This window comes from Coregonus lavaretus, assembly GCF_964263955.1.
Source record: "Coregonus lavaretus genome assembly, chromosome: 23".
Classification (NCBI taxonomy): domain Eukaryota; kingdom Metazoa; phylum Chordata; class Actinopteri; order Salmoniformes; family Salmonidae; genus Coregonus; species Coregonus lavaretus.
The window spans coordinates 10603399-10620592 of NC_140010.1; the positions used below are offsets into that span (position 1 = coordinate 10603399).

The 17194-nt window shown below is 50.1% G+C and overlaps 1 protein-coding gene across 2 annotated transcripts in view; it reads left to right on the forward strand.

The window, feature by feature from the left end:
- Positions 1–16634: 16634 nt before the first annotated feature.
- The window catches only part of LOC311099048 (uncharacterized protein), an 80678-nt gene continuing 80118 nt past the window's right edge, over positions 16635–17194 (forward strand). For both annotated transcript variants that reach the window (XM_084139652.1, XM_084139653.1), the window contains exons 1-2: positions 16635–16743; positions 16909–17039. In XM_084139652.1, the coding sequence (XP_083995778.1) occupies positions 16668–16743; positions 16909–17039 (207 nt within the window). In that variant the 5' untranslated portion in view covers positions 16635–16667. The remainder of the gene's footprint in view (positions 16744–16908; positions 17040–17194) is intronic.

Sequence of the window (17194 nt, forward strand, 5' to 3'; positions counted from 1 at the left end):
AATATTTGTATATTTCTTAATTCCATTCTTTTACTTTTTAGATTTGTGTGTTGTGTTGTGTATTGTTAGATATTACTGCACTGTTGGAGTTTTAAACACAAGCATTTCGCTACACCCGCAATAATATCTGCTAAAGATGTGTATGCCACCAATAAAATTTGATGTGATTTGATTTAAATGGTCTGCGTTACCACCTTATTAATAGGCCTACAGCGTGCAGTAGAATGCTTTGATCAGTTGATTGACAGGTGTAGGCTGTAGAACGATATACTTTCCTCTATTGTGGATGCGCACAAACACAGGCTGGTGATAATGGATGGAGCGGAATGGTATCAAATACATCATGATGCCATTCCATTTGCTCCGTTCCGGCCATTATTATGAGCCGTCCTCTCCTCAGCAGCCTCCTGTGCGTGGACTATAGCGTGCTGTTGGAATAGACTAGATAGCATCTTGTATTGTTTTGTTCCCCTTATTATTATTATTTAGTATTTAGTATAGGATCCCCAGTATTTAGTATAGTATAGGATCCCCGACTCTTCCTGGGGTCCAAACAGGGTTAAAACAATTACATCACAGCAGCCTACTGTCAGGGTTGAGTGTAGAGGTGGTGTAGAATCAGGCGCAGGACACACAGAGGTTACGAACAGCGTCTTTAGTAAAGTCCAAAATGAGCCAAACACGGCAACAGGCTACAGGCAAACTTTACGCACAACAGTAAAGTCTGCTAAGGCGCACAAAGTGCGGAACTCTCTCTCAAAACACAAAATACAGAGAGAACAGAAAAGCACACAACGTGACACGGAAACAATTACACACAACACCTGACCAAACTCAAGATAACTAAATAGGACACCTAATAAACACTAATAAGGAACAGGTGTAGCAACACAGACAAAACCAATCAAACATAGAAACATAGAACGGTGGCAGCTAGTACTCCGGAGACGACGACCGCCGAAGCCTGCCCGAACAAGGAGAAGGAGCAGCCTCGGCCGAAACCGTGACAGTACCCCCCCCTTGACGCGCGGCTCCAGCCGTGCGCCGACCCCGGCCTCGGGGACGACCAGGAAGACGCGGAGCAGGGCGCGTGGGATGACCACGATGGAACTCGGTCAGCAGAGACGGGTCTAGGATGTCCCTCCTCGGCACCCAGCAGCGCTCCTCCGGGCCGTACCCCTCCCACTCCACGAGATATTGGAGACCCCCCATCCGGCGTCTCGAATCTAGGATGGACCGAACAGTGTACGCCGGAGCCCCCTCGATGTCCAACGGGGGCGGAGGAGTCTCCTCTATCTCATAGTCCTGGAGTGGACCAGCTACCACCGGCCTGAGGAGAGACACATGGAACGAGTGGTTAATATTCTTGTAATCAATGGGCAGTTGTAACCTGTAACACACCTCGTTCAATCTCCTCAGGACTTTAAACGGCCCCACAAACCGCCGACCCAGCTTCCGGCAGGGCAGGCGGAGGGGCAGGTTTCTGGTCGAGAGCCAGACTCGATCTCCAGGTGCGTACACTGGCCCCTCACTGCGGTGGAGATCGGCGCTCGTCTTATGTCGACGGATGGCCCGCTGCAGGTGGACGTGTGCAGCGTTCCCTCCGAGCGCCGCACCCACTCATCCACCGCAGGGGCCTCGATCTGGCTCTCATGCCAAGGTGCCAGAACCGGCTGGTACCCCAACACACACTGGAAAGGGGTTAGTTTAGTGGAGGAGTGGCGGAGAGAGTTCTGTGCCATCTCTGCCCAGGGAACATATCTCGCCCACTCCTCCGGCCGGCCCTGGCAATACAACCTCAGAAACCTACCCACATCCTGGTTGACACGTTCGACCTGCCCATTACTCTCCGGGTGGTAACCCGAGGTAAGGCTCACCGAAACCCCCAACTGTTCCATAAACGCTCTCCAAACTCTGGAGGTAAACTGGGGGCCTCGATCAGACACTATATCCTCGGGTACCCCGAAATGCCGGAAGACGTGGGTAAATAGAGCCTCAGCGGTCTGTAGGGCAGTGGGAAGACCCGGCATGGGAAGGAGACGGCAGGCCTTCGAGAACCGATCCACAACGACCAGGATGGTGGTATTCCCCTGGGAGGGGGGAAGGTCTGTAACAAAATCCACCGAGAGGTGAGACCAGGGTCGTTGTGGAACGGGCAGGGGTTGTAACTTACCCCTGGGCAAGTGTCTGGGCGCCTTACACTGGGCACACACCGAGCAGGAGGAGACATAAATCCTCACATCCCTGGCTAACGTTGGCCACCAGTACTTTGTGCTAAGGCAGTGCACTGTCCGGCCAATACCTGGATGCCCAGAGGAGGGTGACGTGTGAGCTCAATAAAGGAGTCGATCCCGGACCTCGAGCGGGACGTACGTCCGACCCACCGGACACTGTGGAGGGCTAGGGTCGGTGCGCAACGCCCGCTCAATCTCCGTATCGACCTCCCATACCACCGGTGCAACCAGACAAGACTTAGGTAGTATGGGAGTGGGCTCTACGGACCTCTCCTCCGTGTCATACCGCCGAGACAGGGCATCTGCCTTCCCGTTCTGGGACCCAGGGATGTAAGTGATCTTAAACACGAACCGGGCTAGAAACATAGTCCACCGAGCCTGGCGAGGATTCAGTCTCCTAGCTGCCCGAATGTATTCCAGGTTACGGTGGTCAGTCAAAATGAGAAAAGGGTGTTGAGCCCCCTCAAGCCAATGCCTCCACACCTTTAGGGCTTGTACCACGGCTAACAACTCCCTGTCCCCTACGTCATAATTACGCTCCGCCGGACTGAGCTTCTTCGAATAAAAAGCACAGGGGCGGAGTTTAGGTGGTGTGCCGGACCGTTGTGAGAGAACGGCCCCGATACCGGCTTCAGACGCGTCCACCTCCACTTGGAATGGTAAAGCGGGATCCGGGTGCGCCAGCACCGGAGCCGAGGTAAACAGGTCCTTCAGTCTCCCAAAGGCCCTGTCCGCCTCAGCTGACCACCGCAAGCGCACCGGACCCCCCTTCAGAAGGGACGTTATGGGAGCTGCCACCTGTCCAAAACCCCGGATAAATCTCCGGTAGTAATTCGCAAAACCCAAGAACCGCTGCACCTCTTTAACCGTGGTTGGGGTTTGCCAATTACGCACGGCTGACACACGGTCAACCTCCATCTTCACCCCTGACGCAGACAACTGATAACCCAAAAAGGAGACCGACTCCTGGAAGAACAGACATTTCTCTGCCTTGACATACAGGTAATGCTCCAACAACCTCCTCAACACTCGGCGCACCAGGGCTACATTTGTGGCTCGGGTAGAACTGTACACCAGAATATCATCTATGTACACGACTACTCCCTGCCCCTGCATGTCCCGGAAAATCTCATCTACAAAGGATTGGAAGACTGATGGAGCATTCATTAACCCGTATGGCATGACGAGATACTCGTAATGACCGGAGGTAGTACTAAATGCTGTCTTCCATTCATCGCCCTCTCTAATGCGCACCAAGTTATATGCGCTCCTGAGGTCCAATTTTGTGAAGAACCGTGCCCCGTGTAATGACTCCGTCATAGTCACAATCAGAGGGAGTGGATAACTATATTTTACAGTAATCTGATTGAGACCGCGGTAATCAATACACGGGCGCAAACCTCCATCCTTCTTCTTCACAAAAAAGAAGCTTGAGGACGCGGGCGAAGTGGAGGGCCGTATGTATCCCTGTCTCAGAGACTCGGCAATGTATGTCTCCATCGCCCTCTTCTCCTCTTGTGACAAAGGATACACATGGCTCCGCGGGAGCGCAGCTCCTGCCTGGAGGTCTATCGCACAATCCCCCTGTCTATGAGGCGGCAACCGCGCCGCTCTCGTCTTGCTAAACACGAGTGCTAAATCCTCATACTCGGAGGGAATGTGCAGTGCGGGCATTTGGTTTGGACTCTCCACCGAGCTCGCCCCTACGGAAACACCCAGACATAGCCCCTCACACTGGGCAGACCACCCCTTAAGAGCCTTCTCTCGCCACGAAATAGTAGGATCATGGGTAATCAACCAGAGAAGCCCCAGTACCACCGGATACGCAGGAGAGTCGATCAGATAGAGCTGAATCGTCTCCTCATGACCCCCCTGCGTCTCCATCCTAAGTGGCACTGTGACCTCCCTAATCAACCCGGATCCTAACGGACGGCTATCTAGGGCATGTACTGGGAAAGGATTATTGACCGAAAGAAGAGGGATCCCTAACTCTACACAGAATTTACGATCTACAAAATTCCCAGCGCCTGAATCTACTAGCGCCTTATGCTGGGAACGAGGTGCAACCTGTGGAAAACAAACAGGTATAGTTATGTGTACGACAGAAAGTTCTGGGTAAGTGGGGCGCCTACTCACCTGGGAGGACTCCCCAATGCGTGGCATGCCTTCTCTTCCACCAGGAGACCCTCCCCAGCACCTAGCCGCGGTGTGCCCTCCACGGCCACAGTTGGTGCAGGGGACGGCCCCCCTCGGGCTCCTTCTCCTCTGTTCTCTAGCGCCAGCACCTCCGAGCTCCATAGGACTCGGCTCGGAGGCGCTGGAGGGTGGAATGGGCGACCCCCACTTGGGACGCCCGCGAGTGGCGAGCAGGGTGTCCAGCCGAATGGCCATGTCAACCAATTGGTCAAACGAAAGCGTGGTATCCCTACACGCCAACTCTCGCTGGACGTCCTCCCGGAGACTGCAGCGGAAGTGATCTATGAGGGCCCACTCATTCCACCCTGCATCTGCCGCTAGAGTCCGGAACTCCAGTGCAAACTCCTGAGCGCTCCTCATCCCCTGCCGGAGGTAGAATAGACGCTCCCCCGCCGCCTTCCCCTCTGGTGGATGGTCAAACACTGCACGGAAGCGGCGGGAGAACTCCGCATAGGTGATAGTAGCGGCGTCTATTCTCCTCCATTCGGCGTTGGCCCACTCCAACGCCTTGCCGGTGAGACAGGAGATGAGGGCGGAAACGCTCTCGTGTCCCGAGGGTGCCGGGTGTACGGTGGCGAGGTAGAGTTCCACTTGCAGCAGGAACCCTTGACACCCGGCAGCGGTGCCGTCGTACGCCCTCGGGAGCGAGAGCCGAATCCCACTGGGTTCCGGAAGTTGGACAGGCGGACTGATCGATGGTGATGGTGTGGTAGGTGGAGGCGTGGGTACCCCGCTGGTCTCCCATCGATGGAGGGTGTTCATAACTCTATCCAGAGCGTGTCCGATTTGATTGATCCTGTCCTCCTGTCCACGAAGACGCTCCTCGATAATTTCACTGGGTGCGGTAGCTCCTGCTGATTCCATGATCGGTGTGTAATTATGTCAGGGTTGAGTGTAGAGGTGGTGTAGAATCAGGCGCAGGACACACAGAGATTACGAACAGCGTCTTTAGTAAAGTCCAAAATGAGCCAAACACGGCAACAGGCTACAGGCGAACTTTACGCACAACAGTAAAGTATGCTAAGGCGCACAAAGTGCGGAACTCTCTCTCAAAACACAAAATACAGAGAGAACAGAAAATGTCGAACTAGCACACAACGTGACACGGAAACAATTACACACAACACCTGACCAAACTCAAGAGAACTAAATAGGACACCTAATAAACACTAATAAGGAACAGGTGTAGCAACACAGACAAAACCAATCAAACATAGAAACATAGAACGGTGGCAGCTAGTACTCCGGAGACGACGACCGCCGAAGCCTGCCCGAACAAGAAGAAGGAGCAGCCTCGGCCGAAACCGTGACACCTACATCACATGTGTCAAACTCATTCCACAGAGGGCAGAGTGTCTGCGGGTTTTCGCTCCTCCCTTATATTTGATTGATGAATTAAGGTCACTAATTACTAAGGAACTCCCCTCACCTGGTTGTCTAGGTCTTAATTGAAAGGAAAAACCAAAAACCAGCAGACACTAGGCTCTCCATGGAATGAGTTTGATATCCCTGGCCTACATCATAAATAAAACAATACATCATACTAGACATTATTAAATTATTAATCTATTAGTACACATTTACAATATAAAGTCCACAATACCACAACACTACAACAAGTGTTGTGTGCAAGGCTTACCCATGGTAGTGGCTCAACTAGCCATGGGCTACTCCACAGTACAAGTGACCAGCATTTTTTCATTCAGTTTCCAAACTGATTTGATTTTGGTGCTTACACTGAGTTGTTAGTAGAATGAGAGAACACGTGCTGTAAATAGTGAACTGAAATTAACTTTTTTTTTGTTAATACCTGTAATGGTGAAAATAGAGGACTTGTTAATATTTCCCTCTCTGAGCAGCACTGGGTTAGCTGTAGTGTATTACCCTTGTAGCTGTTTAGAGGATACGTGCCTTAACTACACTGGTTATCTACTGTTTATCATGGCAAATAAGGGTGTTGGCCACATGATACACACTAATTTAGCTGGTATTGGGTGTGCCTTTTTCTGCAGTATTCTTCTTGTGCAAGACATTTTTGTAAGTTTTACTTCTCCATATTTATTTAGAAAAGGTCATAGAATTGGACTGTGTTCCTCTATGACAGTGAATCATATTCATCATCATCTGAACATCTCACCTTTTGATGTCAATCCAAGGTTACAGTTGGCAAGAATTGTTTTGTAAGTCTTACTTCTCCATATTTCTGTTGAAAAGGTCATACAAGTTTTAGTGGGCTGTGTTCCTCTATAACCTATGCATAATCTTCATCATCATCTAAACTTTTCACCATTTGATGTCAATCCAGTGTCACAGTTTGTTAAGTTTGTATCTCCATGATATCACTCTGACTCCAGCTAAAGCAATCTTATCTAAGCCATTCATTATTTTAATCTCTCTGCTACCAATCATACTTCTGTGAAAACAGATCCAACTATACTGAACAAAAATATAAACACTACATGCAACAATTTCAAAGATTTTACAGAGTTACAGTTCATATTGGGAAATCAGTCAATTAAAATACATTTATTAGGCCCTAATCTATGGATTTAACATGACTGGGAACGCAGATATGTACAGTGGGGAGAACAATTATTTGATACACTGCCGATTTTGCAGGTTTTCCTACTTACAAAGCATGTAGAGGTCTGTAATTTTTATCATAGGTACACTTCAACTGTGAGAGATGGAATCCAGAAAATCCAGAAAATCACATTGTATGATTTTTAAGTAATTAATTTGCATTTTATTGCATGACATAAGTATTTGATCACCTACCAACCAGTAAGAATTCCAGCTCTCACAGACCTGTTAGTTTTTCTTTAAGAAGCCCTCCTGTTCTCCACTCATTACCTGTATTAACTGCACCTGTTTGAACTCGTTAACTGTATAAAAGACACCTGTCCACACACTCAATCAAACAGACTCCAACCTCTCCACAATGGCCAAGACCAGAGAGCTGTGTAAGGACATCAGGGATAACATCGTAGACCTGCACAAGGCTGGGATGGGCTACAGGACAATAGGCAAGCAGCTTGGTGAGAAGGAAACAACTGTTGGCGCAATTATTAGAAAATGGAAGAAGTTCAAGATGACGGTCAATCACCCTCGGTCTGGGGCTCCATGCAAGATCTCACCTTGTGGGGCATCAATGATCATGAGGAAGGTGAGGGATCAGCCCAGAACTACACGGCAGGACCTGGTCAATGACCTGAAGAGAGCTGGGACCACAGTCTCAAAGAAAACCATTAGTAACACACTACGCCGTCATGGATTAAAATCCTGCAGTGCACGCAAGGTCCCCCTGCTCAAGCCAGCGCATGTCCAGGCCCGTCTGAAGTTTGCCAATGACCATCTGGATGATCCAGAGGAGGAATGGGAGAAGGTCATGTGGTCTGTTGAGACAAAAATTGAGCTTTTTGGTCTAAACTCCACTCGCCGTGTTTGGAGGAAGAAGAAGGATGAATACAACCCCAAGAACACCATCCCAACCGTGAAGCATGGAGGTGGAAACATAATTCTTTGGGGATGCTTTTCTGCAAAGGGGACAGGACGACTGCACCGTATTGAGGGGAGGATGGATGGGGCCATGTATCGCGAGATCTTGGCCAACAACCTCCTTCCCTCAGTAAGAGCATTGAAGATGGGTCGTCGCTGGGTCTTCCAGCATGACAACGACCCGAAACACACAGCCAGGGCAACTAAGGAGTCTAACCAGTCTCCAGACCTGAACCCAATAGAAAAATCTTTGGAGGGAGCTGGAAGTATTGCCCAGCGACAGCCCCGAAACCTGAAGGATCTGGAGAAGGTCTGTATGGAGGAGTGGGCCAAAATCCCTGCTGCAGTGTGTGCAAACCTGGTCAAGACCTACAGGAAACGTATGATCTCTGTAATTGCAAACAAAGGTTTCTGTACCAAATATTAAGTTCTGCTTTTCTGATGTATCAAATACTTACAGTGAGGGAAAAAAGTATTTGATCCCCTGCTGATTTTATAGGTTTGCCCACTGACAAAGAAATTATCAGTCTATAATTTTAATGGTAGGTTTATTTGAACAGTGAGAGACAGAATAACAACAACAAAATCCAGAAAAACGTATGTCAAAAATGTTATAAATTGATTTGCATTTTAATGACGGAAATAAGTATTTGACCCCCTCTCAATCAGAAAGATTTCTGGCTCCCAGGTGTCTTTTATACAGGTAACGAGCTGAGATTAGGAGCACACTCTTAAAGGGAGTGCTCCTAATCTCAGTTTTGTACCTGTATAAAAGAAACCTGTCCACAGATGCAATCAATCAATCAGATTCCAAACTCTCCACCATGGCCAAGACCAAAGAGCTCTCCAAGGATCTCAGGGACAAGATTGTAGACCTACACAAGACTGGAATGGGCTACAAGACCACCGCCAAGCAGCTTGGTGAGAAGGTGACAACAGTTGGTGCGATTATTCGCAAATGGAAGAAACACAAAATAACTGTCAATCTCCCTCGGCCTGGGGCTCCATGCAAGATCTCACCTCGTGGAGTTGCAATGATCATGAGAACGGTGAGGAATCAGCCCAGAACTACACGGGAGGATCTTGTCAATGATCTCAAGGCAGATGGGACCATAGTCACCAAGAAAACAATTGGTAACACACTATGCCGTGAAGGACTGAAATCCTGCAGCGCCCGCAAGGTCCCCCTGCTCAAGAAAGCACATATACAGGGCCGTCTGAAGTTTGCCAATGAACATCTGAATGATTCAGAGGAGAACTTGGTGAAAGTCTTGTGGTCAGATGAGACCAAAACCGAGCTCTTTGGCATCAACTCAACTCGCCGTGTTTGGAGGAGGAGGAATGCTGCCTATGACCGCAAGAACACCATCGCCACCGTCAAACATGGAGGTGGAAACATTATGCTTTGGGGGTGTTTTTCTGCTAAGGGGACAGGACAACTTCACCGCATCAAAGGGACGATGGACGGGGCCATATACCGTCAAATATTGGGTGAGAACCTCCTTCCCTCAGCCAGGGCATTGAAAATTGGTCGTGGATGGGTATTCCAGCATGACAATGACCCAAAACACACGGCCAAGGCAACAAAGGACTGGCTCAAGAAGAAGCACATTAAGGTCCTGGAGTGGCCTAGCCAGTCTCCAGACCTTAATCCCATAGAAAATCTGTGGAGGGAGCTGAAGGTTCGAGTTGCCAAACGTCAGGCTCAAAACCTTAATGACTTGGAGAAGATCTGCAAAGAGGAGTGGGACAAAATCCCACCTGAGATGTCTGCAAACCTGGTGGCCAACTACAAGAAACGTCTGACCTCTGTGACTGCCAACAAGGGTTTTGCCACCAAGTACTAAGTCATGTTTTGCAGAGGGGTCAAATACTTATTTCCCTCATTAAAATGCAAATCAATTTATAACATTTTTGACGTACGTTTTTGTGGATTTTTTTGTTGTTATTCTGTCTCTCACTGTTCAAATTAACCTACCATTAAAATGATAGACTGATAATGTCACGAATACCGCCGAGGCTGCTCCTCCTCCTTGTTCGGGCAGGCTTCGGCGTTCGTCATCCCCGGAGTACTAGCTGCCACCGTTTGATGTTTTCGATGTTTGTTTGGTCATGTCTAGTTTAGTGCACCTGTTTCGTATTCTGTCCTGATTATGTCACTTATAAGTTTCCCTGTGTTATGTTTTGGAGTTGTGTGTTGTTGTCCGCCTGTCGTTTGTCTGTTGGTTTATGTTGTGCTTTAGTGTTTTACGCGTTGCGCGTAGGTTTTCGCCTCCTGTGTTTTGAGGCCATTTATTTTCTGTATTTGTGTATTCAGTCAAGTAAAGCTGTTTGACTTATCCGCTGTGTCCTGCGCCTGACTTCACCACCACCTCCACAAGTACAACGTGACAGAACAACACACCTATTACTATGGAGTCAGCAGGAGCAGTGGCGGGAACCGAGTCGCTGGAATATCGGGTCAGCTTCCAGGACGCCAGAATCCAGCAACTTGGGTCCGCCATGCAGGAGGTCATGGACACCCTGCGCCGATGGGAGAGAGGAGGTTTGTCCACACCTCCTCCTACCTTACCACCACCATCTGCCAGCCCCACCATACCAGCTCCGGAGTCCAGTGGCATTCGGCTCTCGCTCCCGAGGGCATATGATGGCACTGCAGCCGGGTGTCAGGGGTTCCTCCTTCAAGTGGAGCTCTACCTGGCTACCATACATCCGGTGCCCTCGGGATACGAGAGCGTTTCCGCCCTCATCTCCTGTCTCTCCGGCAAGGCGTTGGAGTGGGCCAACGCCGAATGGAGGGGAATAGATGCCGCCACCATCAGCTACGCAGAGTTCTCCCGCCGTTTCAGGGCTGTGTTCGATCATCCCCCTGAGGGTAAAGCGGTGGGAGAGCATCTGTTCCACCTTCGACAGGGGAAGAGGAGCGCCCAGGAGTTTGCCCTGGACTTCCGGACTCTAGCGGTGGATGCGGGGTGGAATGAGAGGGCCCTCATCGACCACTATCGGTGTAGCCTGCGTGAGGACGTTCGACAAGAGTTGGCCTGCAGGGACACCAATCTCACCTTCGACCAGCTGGTGGACATGTCAATCCGTCTGGATACCCTGCTGGCCACCCGCGGACGTCCAGAGTTGGGGCCGTCCATTCCATCCTCCAGCACCTCCGAGCCGAGCCCTATGGAGCTCGGGGGTGCTGGCGCTAGAGAGAGGAGGAGGGAGATACCGAGGGAGGCCGTCCCCTGCACCAACTGTGGTCGTAGAGGACACATTGCGGCTAGGTGCTGGGGAGGGTCTCCAGGGGTTCGAGGCAGCAGGTCGCGCACTGGGGAGTCATTCCAGGTGAGTAGGCGCCCACCTCACCCAGAGCTCTCTGTTGTTCACTTTTGTATACCTGTAGTATTTCCTCAGGTTGCATCTCAGTCCCAGCATAAGGCACTAGTCGATTCAGGCGCAGCTGGGAATTTCATTGATCGTAATTTTGGTGTTAAGTTAGGGATTCCCCTCCGACCAGTAGATGTGCCTTTCCCTATCCATGCCCTAGATAGTCGTCCGTTGGGATCTGGGTTGATTAGGGAGGTCACAGCGCCACTTAAGATGAGGATGCAGGGAGGTCATGAAGAGATTATTCAGTTGAATCTGATCGACTCTCCTGCGTATCCCGTGGTACTGGGGCTTCCTTGGTTAATCGCCCATAATCCCACCATTTCGTGGCAACAGAGGGCTCTCAAGGAGTGGTCTAACCAGTGTGTCGGGCGATGTTTAGGTGTTTCCGTAGGGGCGACCACGGTGGAGAGTCCGAACCAAGTGCCCGCAATGTACATTCCCCCCGAGTATGAGGATTTGGCACTCGTGTTCAGTAAGACTAGGGCGACGCGTTTGCCACCTCATAGACGGGGAGATTGTGCGATAGATCTCCTGGCAGGTGCGGCACTTCCGCGGAGCCATGTGTATCCCTTGTCTCAAGAGGAGACGGTGGCTATGGAGACATACATAGCCGAGTCTCTGAGACAGGGATACATACGGTCCTCCACTTCCCCTGTGTCCTCGAGTTTCTTTTTTGTGAAGAAAAAGGATGGAGGTTTGCGCCCGTGTATTGATTACCGTATTCTCAATCAGATCACAGTTAAATACCGTTATCCTCTGCCTCTGATTGCGAGTATGACGGAATCATTACGCGGAGCGCGTTTCTTCACAAAACTGGATCTCAGGAGCGCTTACAACTTGGTGCGCATTAGGGAGGGAGATGAATGGAAGACAGCATTTAGTACCACCTCGGGTCATTATGAGTATCTCGTCATGCCATATGGGTTAATGAATGCTCCTTCAGTCTTCCAATCCTTTGTGGACGAGATCTTCCGGGACTTGCATGGGCAGGGTGTGTTCGTGTACATTGACGACATTCTAGTGTACTCATCTACACGAGCCGAGCATGTAGCCCTGGTACGCCGAGTGTTGGGTAGGCTGTTGGAGCATGACTTGTATGCCAAGGCAGAGAAATGTCTGTTTTTCCAGTCCATCTCCTTTTTGGGTTATCGGTTGTCCGCGTCAGGGGTGGAGATGGAGGTTGACCGTGTGTCAGCCGTGCGTAATTGGCAGACTCCAACCACTGTTAAAGAGGTGCAACGGTTTTGGGGTTTTGCCAATTACTACCGGAGGTTTATCCAGGGTTTTGGACAGGTGGCATTTCCCATCACGTCCCTGCTGAAGGGGGGCCCGGTGCGTTTGCAGTGGTCGGCTGAGGCAGACAGGGCGTTTAATAAACTGAAGAACCTGTTCACCTCGGCTCCGGTGCTGGCGCATCCGGACCCCGCTTTAGCGTTCCAAGTGGAGGTGGACGCGTCAGAGGCCGGTATTGGGGCAGTATTGTCTCAACGCTCAGGCACGCCTCCTAAACTCCGGCCCTGCGCTTTTTATTCAAAAAAGCTCAGCCCGGCGGAACGAAATTATGACGTAGGGGACAGGGAGCTGCTAGCCGTAGTTCAGGCCCTAAAGGTGTGGAGGCATTGGCTTGAGGGGGCTCAACACCCTTTTCTCATTCTGACTGACCATCGTAACCTGGAGTACATCCGGGCAGCTAGGAGACTGAACCCTCGTCAGGCTAGGTGGAACATGTTTCTGACCCGGTTTGTCTTTAAGCTTACGTACATCCCAGGGTCCCAGAACGGTAAGGCAGACGCACTGTCCCGGCGGCATGACACAGAGGAGAGGTCCATTGAGCCCACACCCATACTGCCGGAGTCTTGTCTGGTGGCACCGGTGGTGTGGGAGATCGATGCGGAAATCGAGCGGGCGTTACGCACCGACCCTACTCCTCCGGAGTGTCCAGTGGGGCGGACGTACGTGCCGCTCGAGATCCGTAATCGTCTGATATATTGGGCTCACACGTCGCCCTCCTCTGGACATCCAGGTATTGGCCGGACAGTGCACTGCCTTAGTGTAAAGTACTGGTGGCCAACATTGGCTAGGGACGTGAGGGTTTATGTCTCCTCCTGCTCAGTGTGCGCCCAGTGTAAGGCGCCTAGACACCTGCCCAGGGGGAAGTTACAGCCCCTGCCCGTTCCACAACAGCCGTGGTCTCACCTCTCGGTAGACTTTGTCACTGACCTACCTCCCTCCCAGGGGAATACCACCATTCTGGTCATTGTGGATCGGTTCTCTAAGGCCTGTCGTCTCATCCCAATGCCGGGTCTCCCTACTGCCCTACAGACCGCAGAGGCTTTGTTTACCCACGTCTTCCGGCACTATGGGGTTCCCGAGGATATAGTGTCAGATCGAGGTCCCCAATTCACCTCTAGAGTCTGGAGGGCGTTCATGGAACGGTTGGGGGTCTCGGTTAGCCTTACCTCGGGTTTTCACCCTGAGAGTAATGGGCAGGTGGAGAGAGTGAACCAGGATGTGGGCAGGTTTCTGAGATCGTATTGCCAGGACCGGCAGGAGGAGTGGTCGGGTTATATCCCTTGGGCAGAGATTGCCCAGAACTCTCTTCGCCACTCCTCTACTAACCTGACCCCTTTCCAATGTGTGTTAGGGTATCAGCCAGTTCTGGCACCATGGCATCAGAGCCAGATCGAGGCTCCTGCGGTGGATGAGTGGTTTCGGCGCTCGGAGTAGACGTGGAACGCTGCACACGTCCATCTGCAGCGGGCTATCCGTAGACAGAAGGCGAGCGCCAATCTCCACCGCAGTGAGGGTCCAGTGTACGCACCTGGAGATCGAGTCTGGCTCTCGACTCGAAACCTGCCCCTTCGCCTGCCCTGCCGGAAGCTGGGTCGGCGGTTTGTGGGGCCATTTAAAATCCTGAGGAGATTGAACGAGGTATGCTACAAGTTACAACTGCCTAATGATTATCGCATTAACCCCTCGTTCCATGTGTCTCTCCTCAGGCCGGTGGTAGCTGGTCCACTCCAGGACTGTGAGATAAGAGAGACTCCTCCGCCCCCACTGGACATCGAGGGGGCTCCGGCGTACTCAGTCAGGTCCATCGTGGATTCGAGACGTCGGATGGGGGGTCTACAATATCTCGTGGAGTGGGAGGGGTACGGTCCGGAGGAACGGTGCTGGGTGCCTAGGAGGGATATCTTAGATCCCTCCCTCCTGACGGAGTTCCACCGAAACCATCCCACGCGCCCTGCTCCGCGTCCTCCTGGCCGTCCCCGAGGCCGGGGTCGGCGCACGGCTGGAGCCGCGCGTCAACAGGGGGGTACTGTCACGAATACCGCCGAGGCTGCTCCTCCTCCTTGTTCGGGCAGGCTTCGGCGTTCGTCGTCCCCGGAGTACTAGCTGCCACCGTTTGATGTTTTCGATGTTCGTTTGGTCATGTCTAGTTTAGTGCACCTGTTTCGTATTCTGTCCTGATTATGTCACTTATAAGTTTCCCTGTGTTATGTTTTGGAGTTGTGTGTTGTTGTCCGCCTGTCGTTTGTCTGTTGGTTTATGTTGTGCTTTAGTGTTTTACGCGTTGCGCGTAGGTTTTCGCCTCCTGTGTTTTGAGGCCATTTATTTTCTGTATTTGTGTATTCAGTCAAGTAAAGCTGTTTGACTTATCCGCTGTGTCCTGCGCCTGACTTCACCACCACCTCCACAAGTACAACGTGACAGATAATTTCTTTGTCAGTGGGCAAATACAAAATCAGCAGGGGATCAAATACTTTTTTTCCTCACTGTATGTCATGCATTAAAATGCAAATTAATTACTTAAAAATCATACAATGTGATTTTCTGGATTTTTGTTTTAGATTCCGTCTCTGACAGTTGAAGTGTACCTATGATAAAAATGACAGACCTCTACATGCTTTATAAGTAGGAAAACCTGCAAAATCGGCAGTGTATCAAATACTTGTTCTCCCCACTGTATCTGTTGGTCACAGATACCTTAAAAAAAAGGTAGGGGCATGGATCAGAAAACCAGTCAGTTTCTGGTGTGACCACCATTTGGCTCATGCAGCGCAACACATCTCCTTCGCATAGAGTTGATCAGTCTGTTGATTGTGAGCAATCCTCTTCAATGGCTGTGCAAAGTTGCTGGATATTGGCGGGAACTGGAACACGCTGTCATACAACGTCGATCCAGAGCATCCCAAACACGCTCAATCGGTGACATGTCTGGTGAGTATGCAGGCCATGGAAGAACTGGGACATTTTCAGCTTCCAGGAATTGTGTGCAGATCCTTGCGACATGGGGCCGTGCATTATTATGATGAAACATGAGGTGATGGCGGCGGATGAATGGCACGACAATGGGCCTCATTTGAAAATTGCCATAGATAAAATGCAATTGTGTTCGTTGTCCGTAGCTTATGCCTGCCCATACCATGACCCCACTGCCACCATAGGGCACTCTGTTCACAATGTTGACATCAGCAAACCGCTCGCCCACACGACGCCATACACGTGGTCTGCGGTTATGAGAACAGTTTAACGTACTGCCGAATTCTCTAAAACGACGTTATGGTAGAGAAATGTACATTACATTCTCTGGGAACAGCTCTGGTGGACATTCCTGCATTCAGCATGCCAATTGCACACTCCCTCAAAACTTGAGACATCTGTGGCAATGTGCTATGTGACAAAACTGCACATTTTAGAGTGGCCTTTTATTGTCCCCAGCACAAGGTGCACCTATGCAATGCTGTTTAATCAGCTTCTTGATATGCCACACCTGTCAGGTGGATGGATTGTCTTGGCAATGGAGAAATTCTCACTGACAGAGATATAAACCAATTTGAACACAACATTTGAGAGAAATAAGCTTTCTGGGATCTTTTAGTTCAGCTCATGAAACATGGGACCAACACTTGACATGTTGTGTTTCTACTTTTGTTCAGTATACAATTAATAAACCGTGATTGTTTGTCCATAATCGTCCAGTGCCAGCAGTGCCCCTTCCCATAAATGATAAAGTCCTTAATTTACTGTATATCCATGGCCCTTGTCCAGAGGAATGTGTGGACGCTTCCAGACCGATACCCATTGGTTGGTTAATAGAACATATCAGTTCTATGAACTTTGAATAGATTCCTGTTTCCCGTCAACAAGACTATTTGCTGATAAGACTATTTGCTCGATTCTAGGCTGGTTGTCAAGTTCTCTGCTTTCTTGATTTGGAAATAGGTAGAAATTACACCCCCCCCCCCCCCGGGGGAGGTCTTTAGAAGAGTATTGAGAAACTTTAACAAACATTGGGAGCAGCCAGCTTTATAAAAGCTAGACGACTGTGGGACAAGCACAAGTCTGTCTGACAGAATGATGGCAAGAATACAGACAACTTTAATTGGCCTCCTTCTCCCCTGTCTCCTTCAGGATTCTTTAAGTAGACATGGTGAGACACATCTGAGTTTGAAAATGTATTGCGTCAGGGTTTTTTCACAGCATAGAGAGATATTGTACTACTGGATAATAGCAATAGAATACAATATATCAATTTCTATGTGTCGTTTAAATGGTTATGGACAGTCATTGAACACTAATGTGTTTTGTTTGTCAGTCCCTCATGAAGGTGGCCATGCTTTGCAACCTCGCACCCAGAGAGACTTAAAGAATGTAGATCCCACTGTGGTCTTACAGGGGCCAGGAAGTCATGTAATAGATGTAGACGCAATCCTCCGGAAGCACAATGTAAGTGTAATCGGTGTGAAATGGCTAGCAAGTTAACGGTGCACACTAGTAATATTTCAATTGGTGATGTCATTCGCACTGAGACCTTGATTTTTGTTTGTTTTTTTGGAGCGATAGGTAACGATACCACATGAGAAGGCAGTTGTTAATGTTTT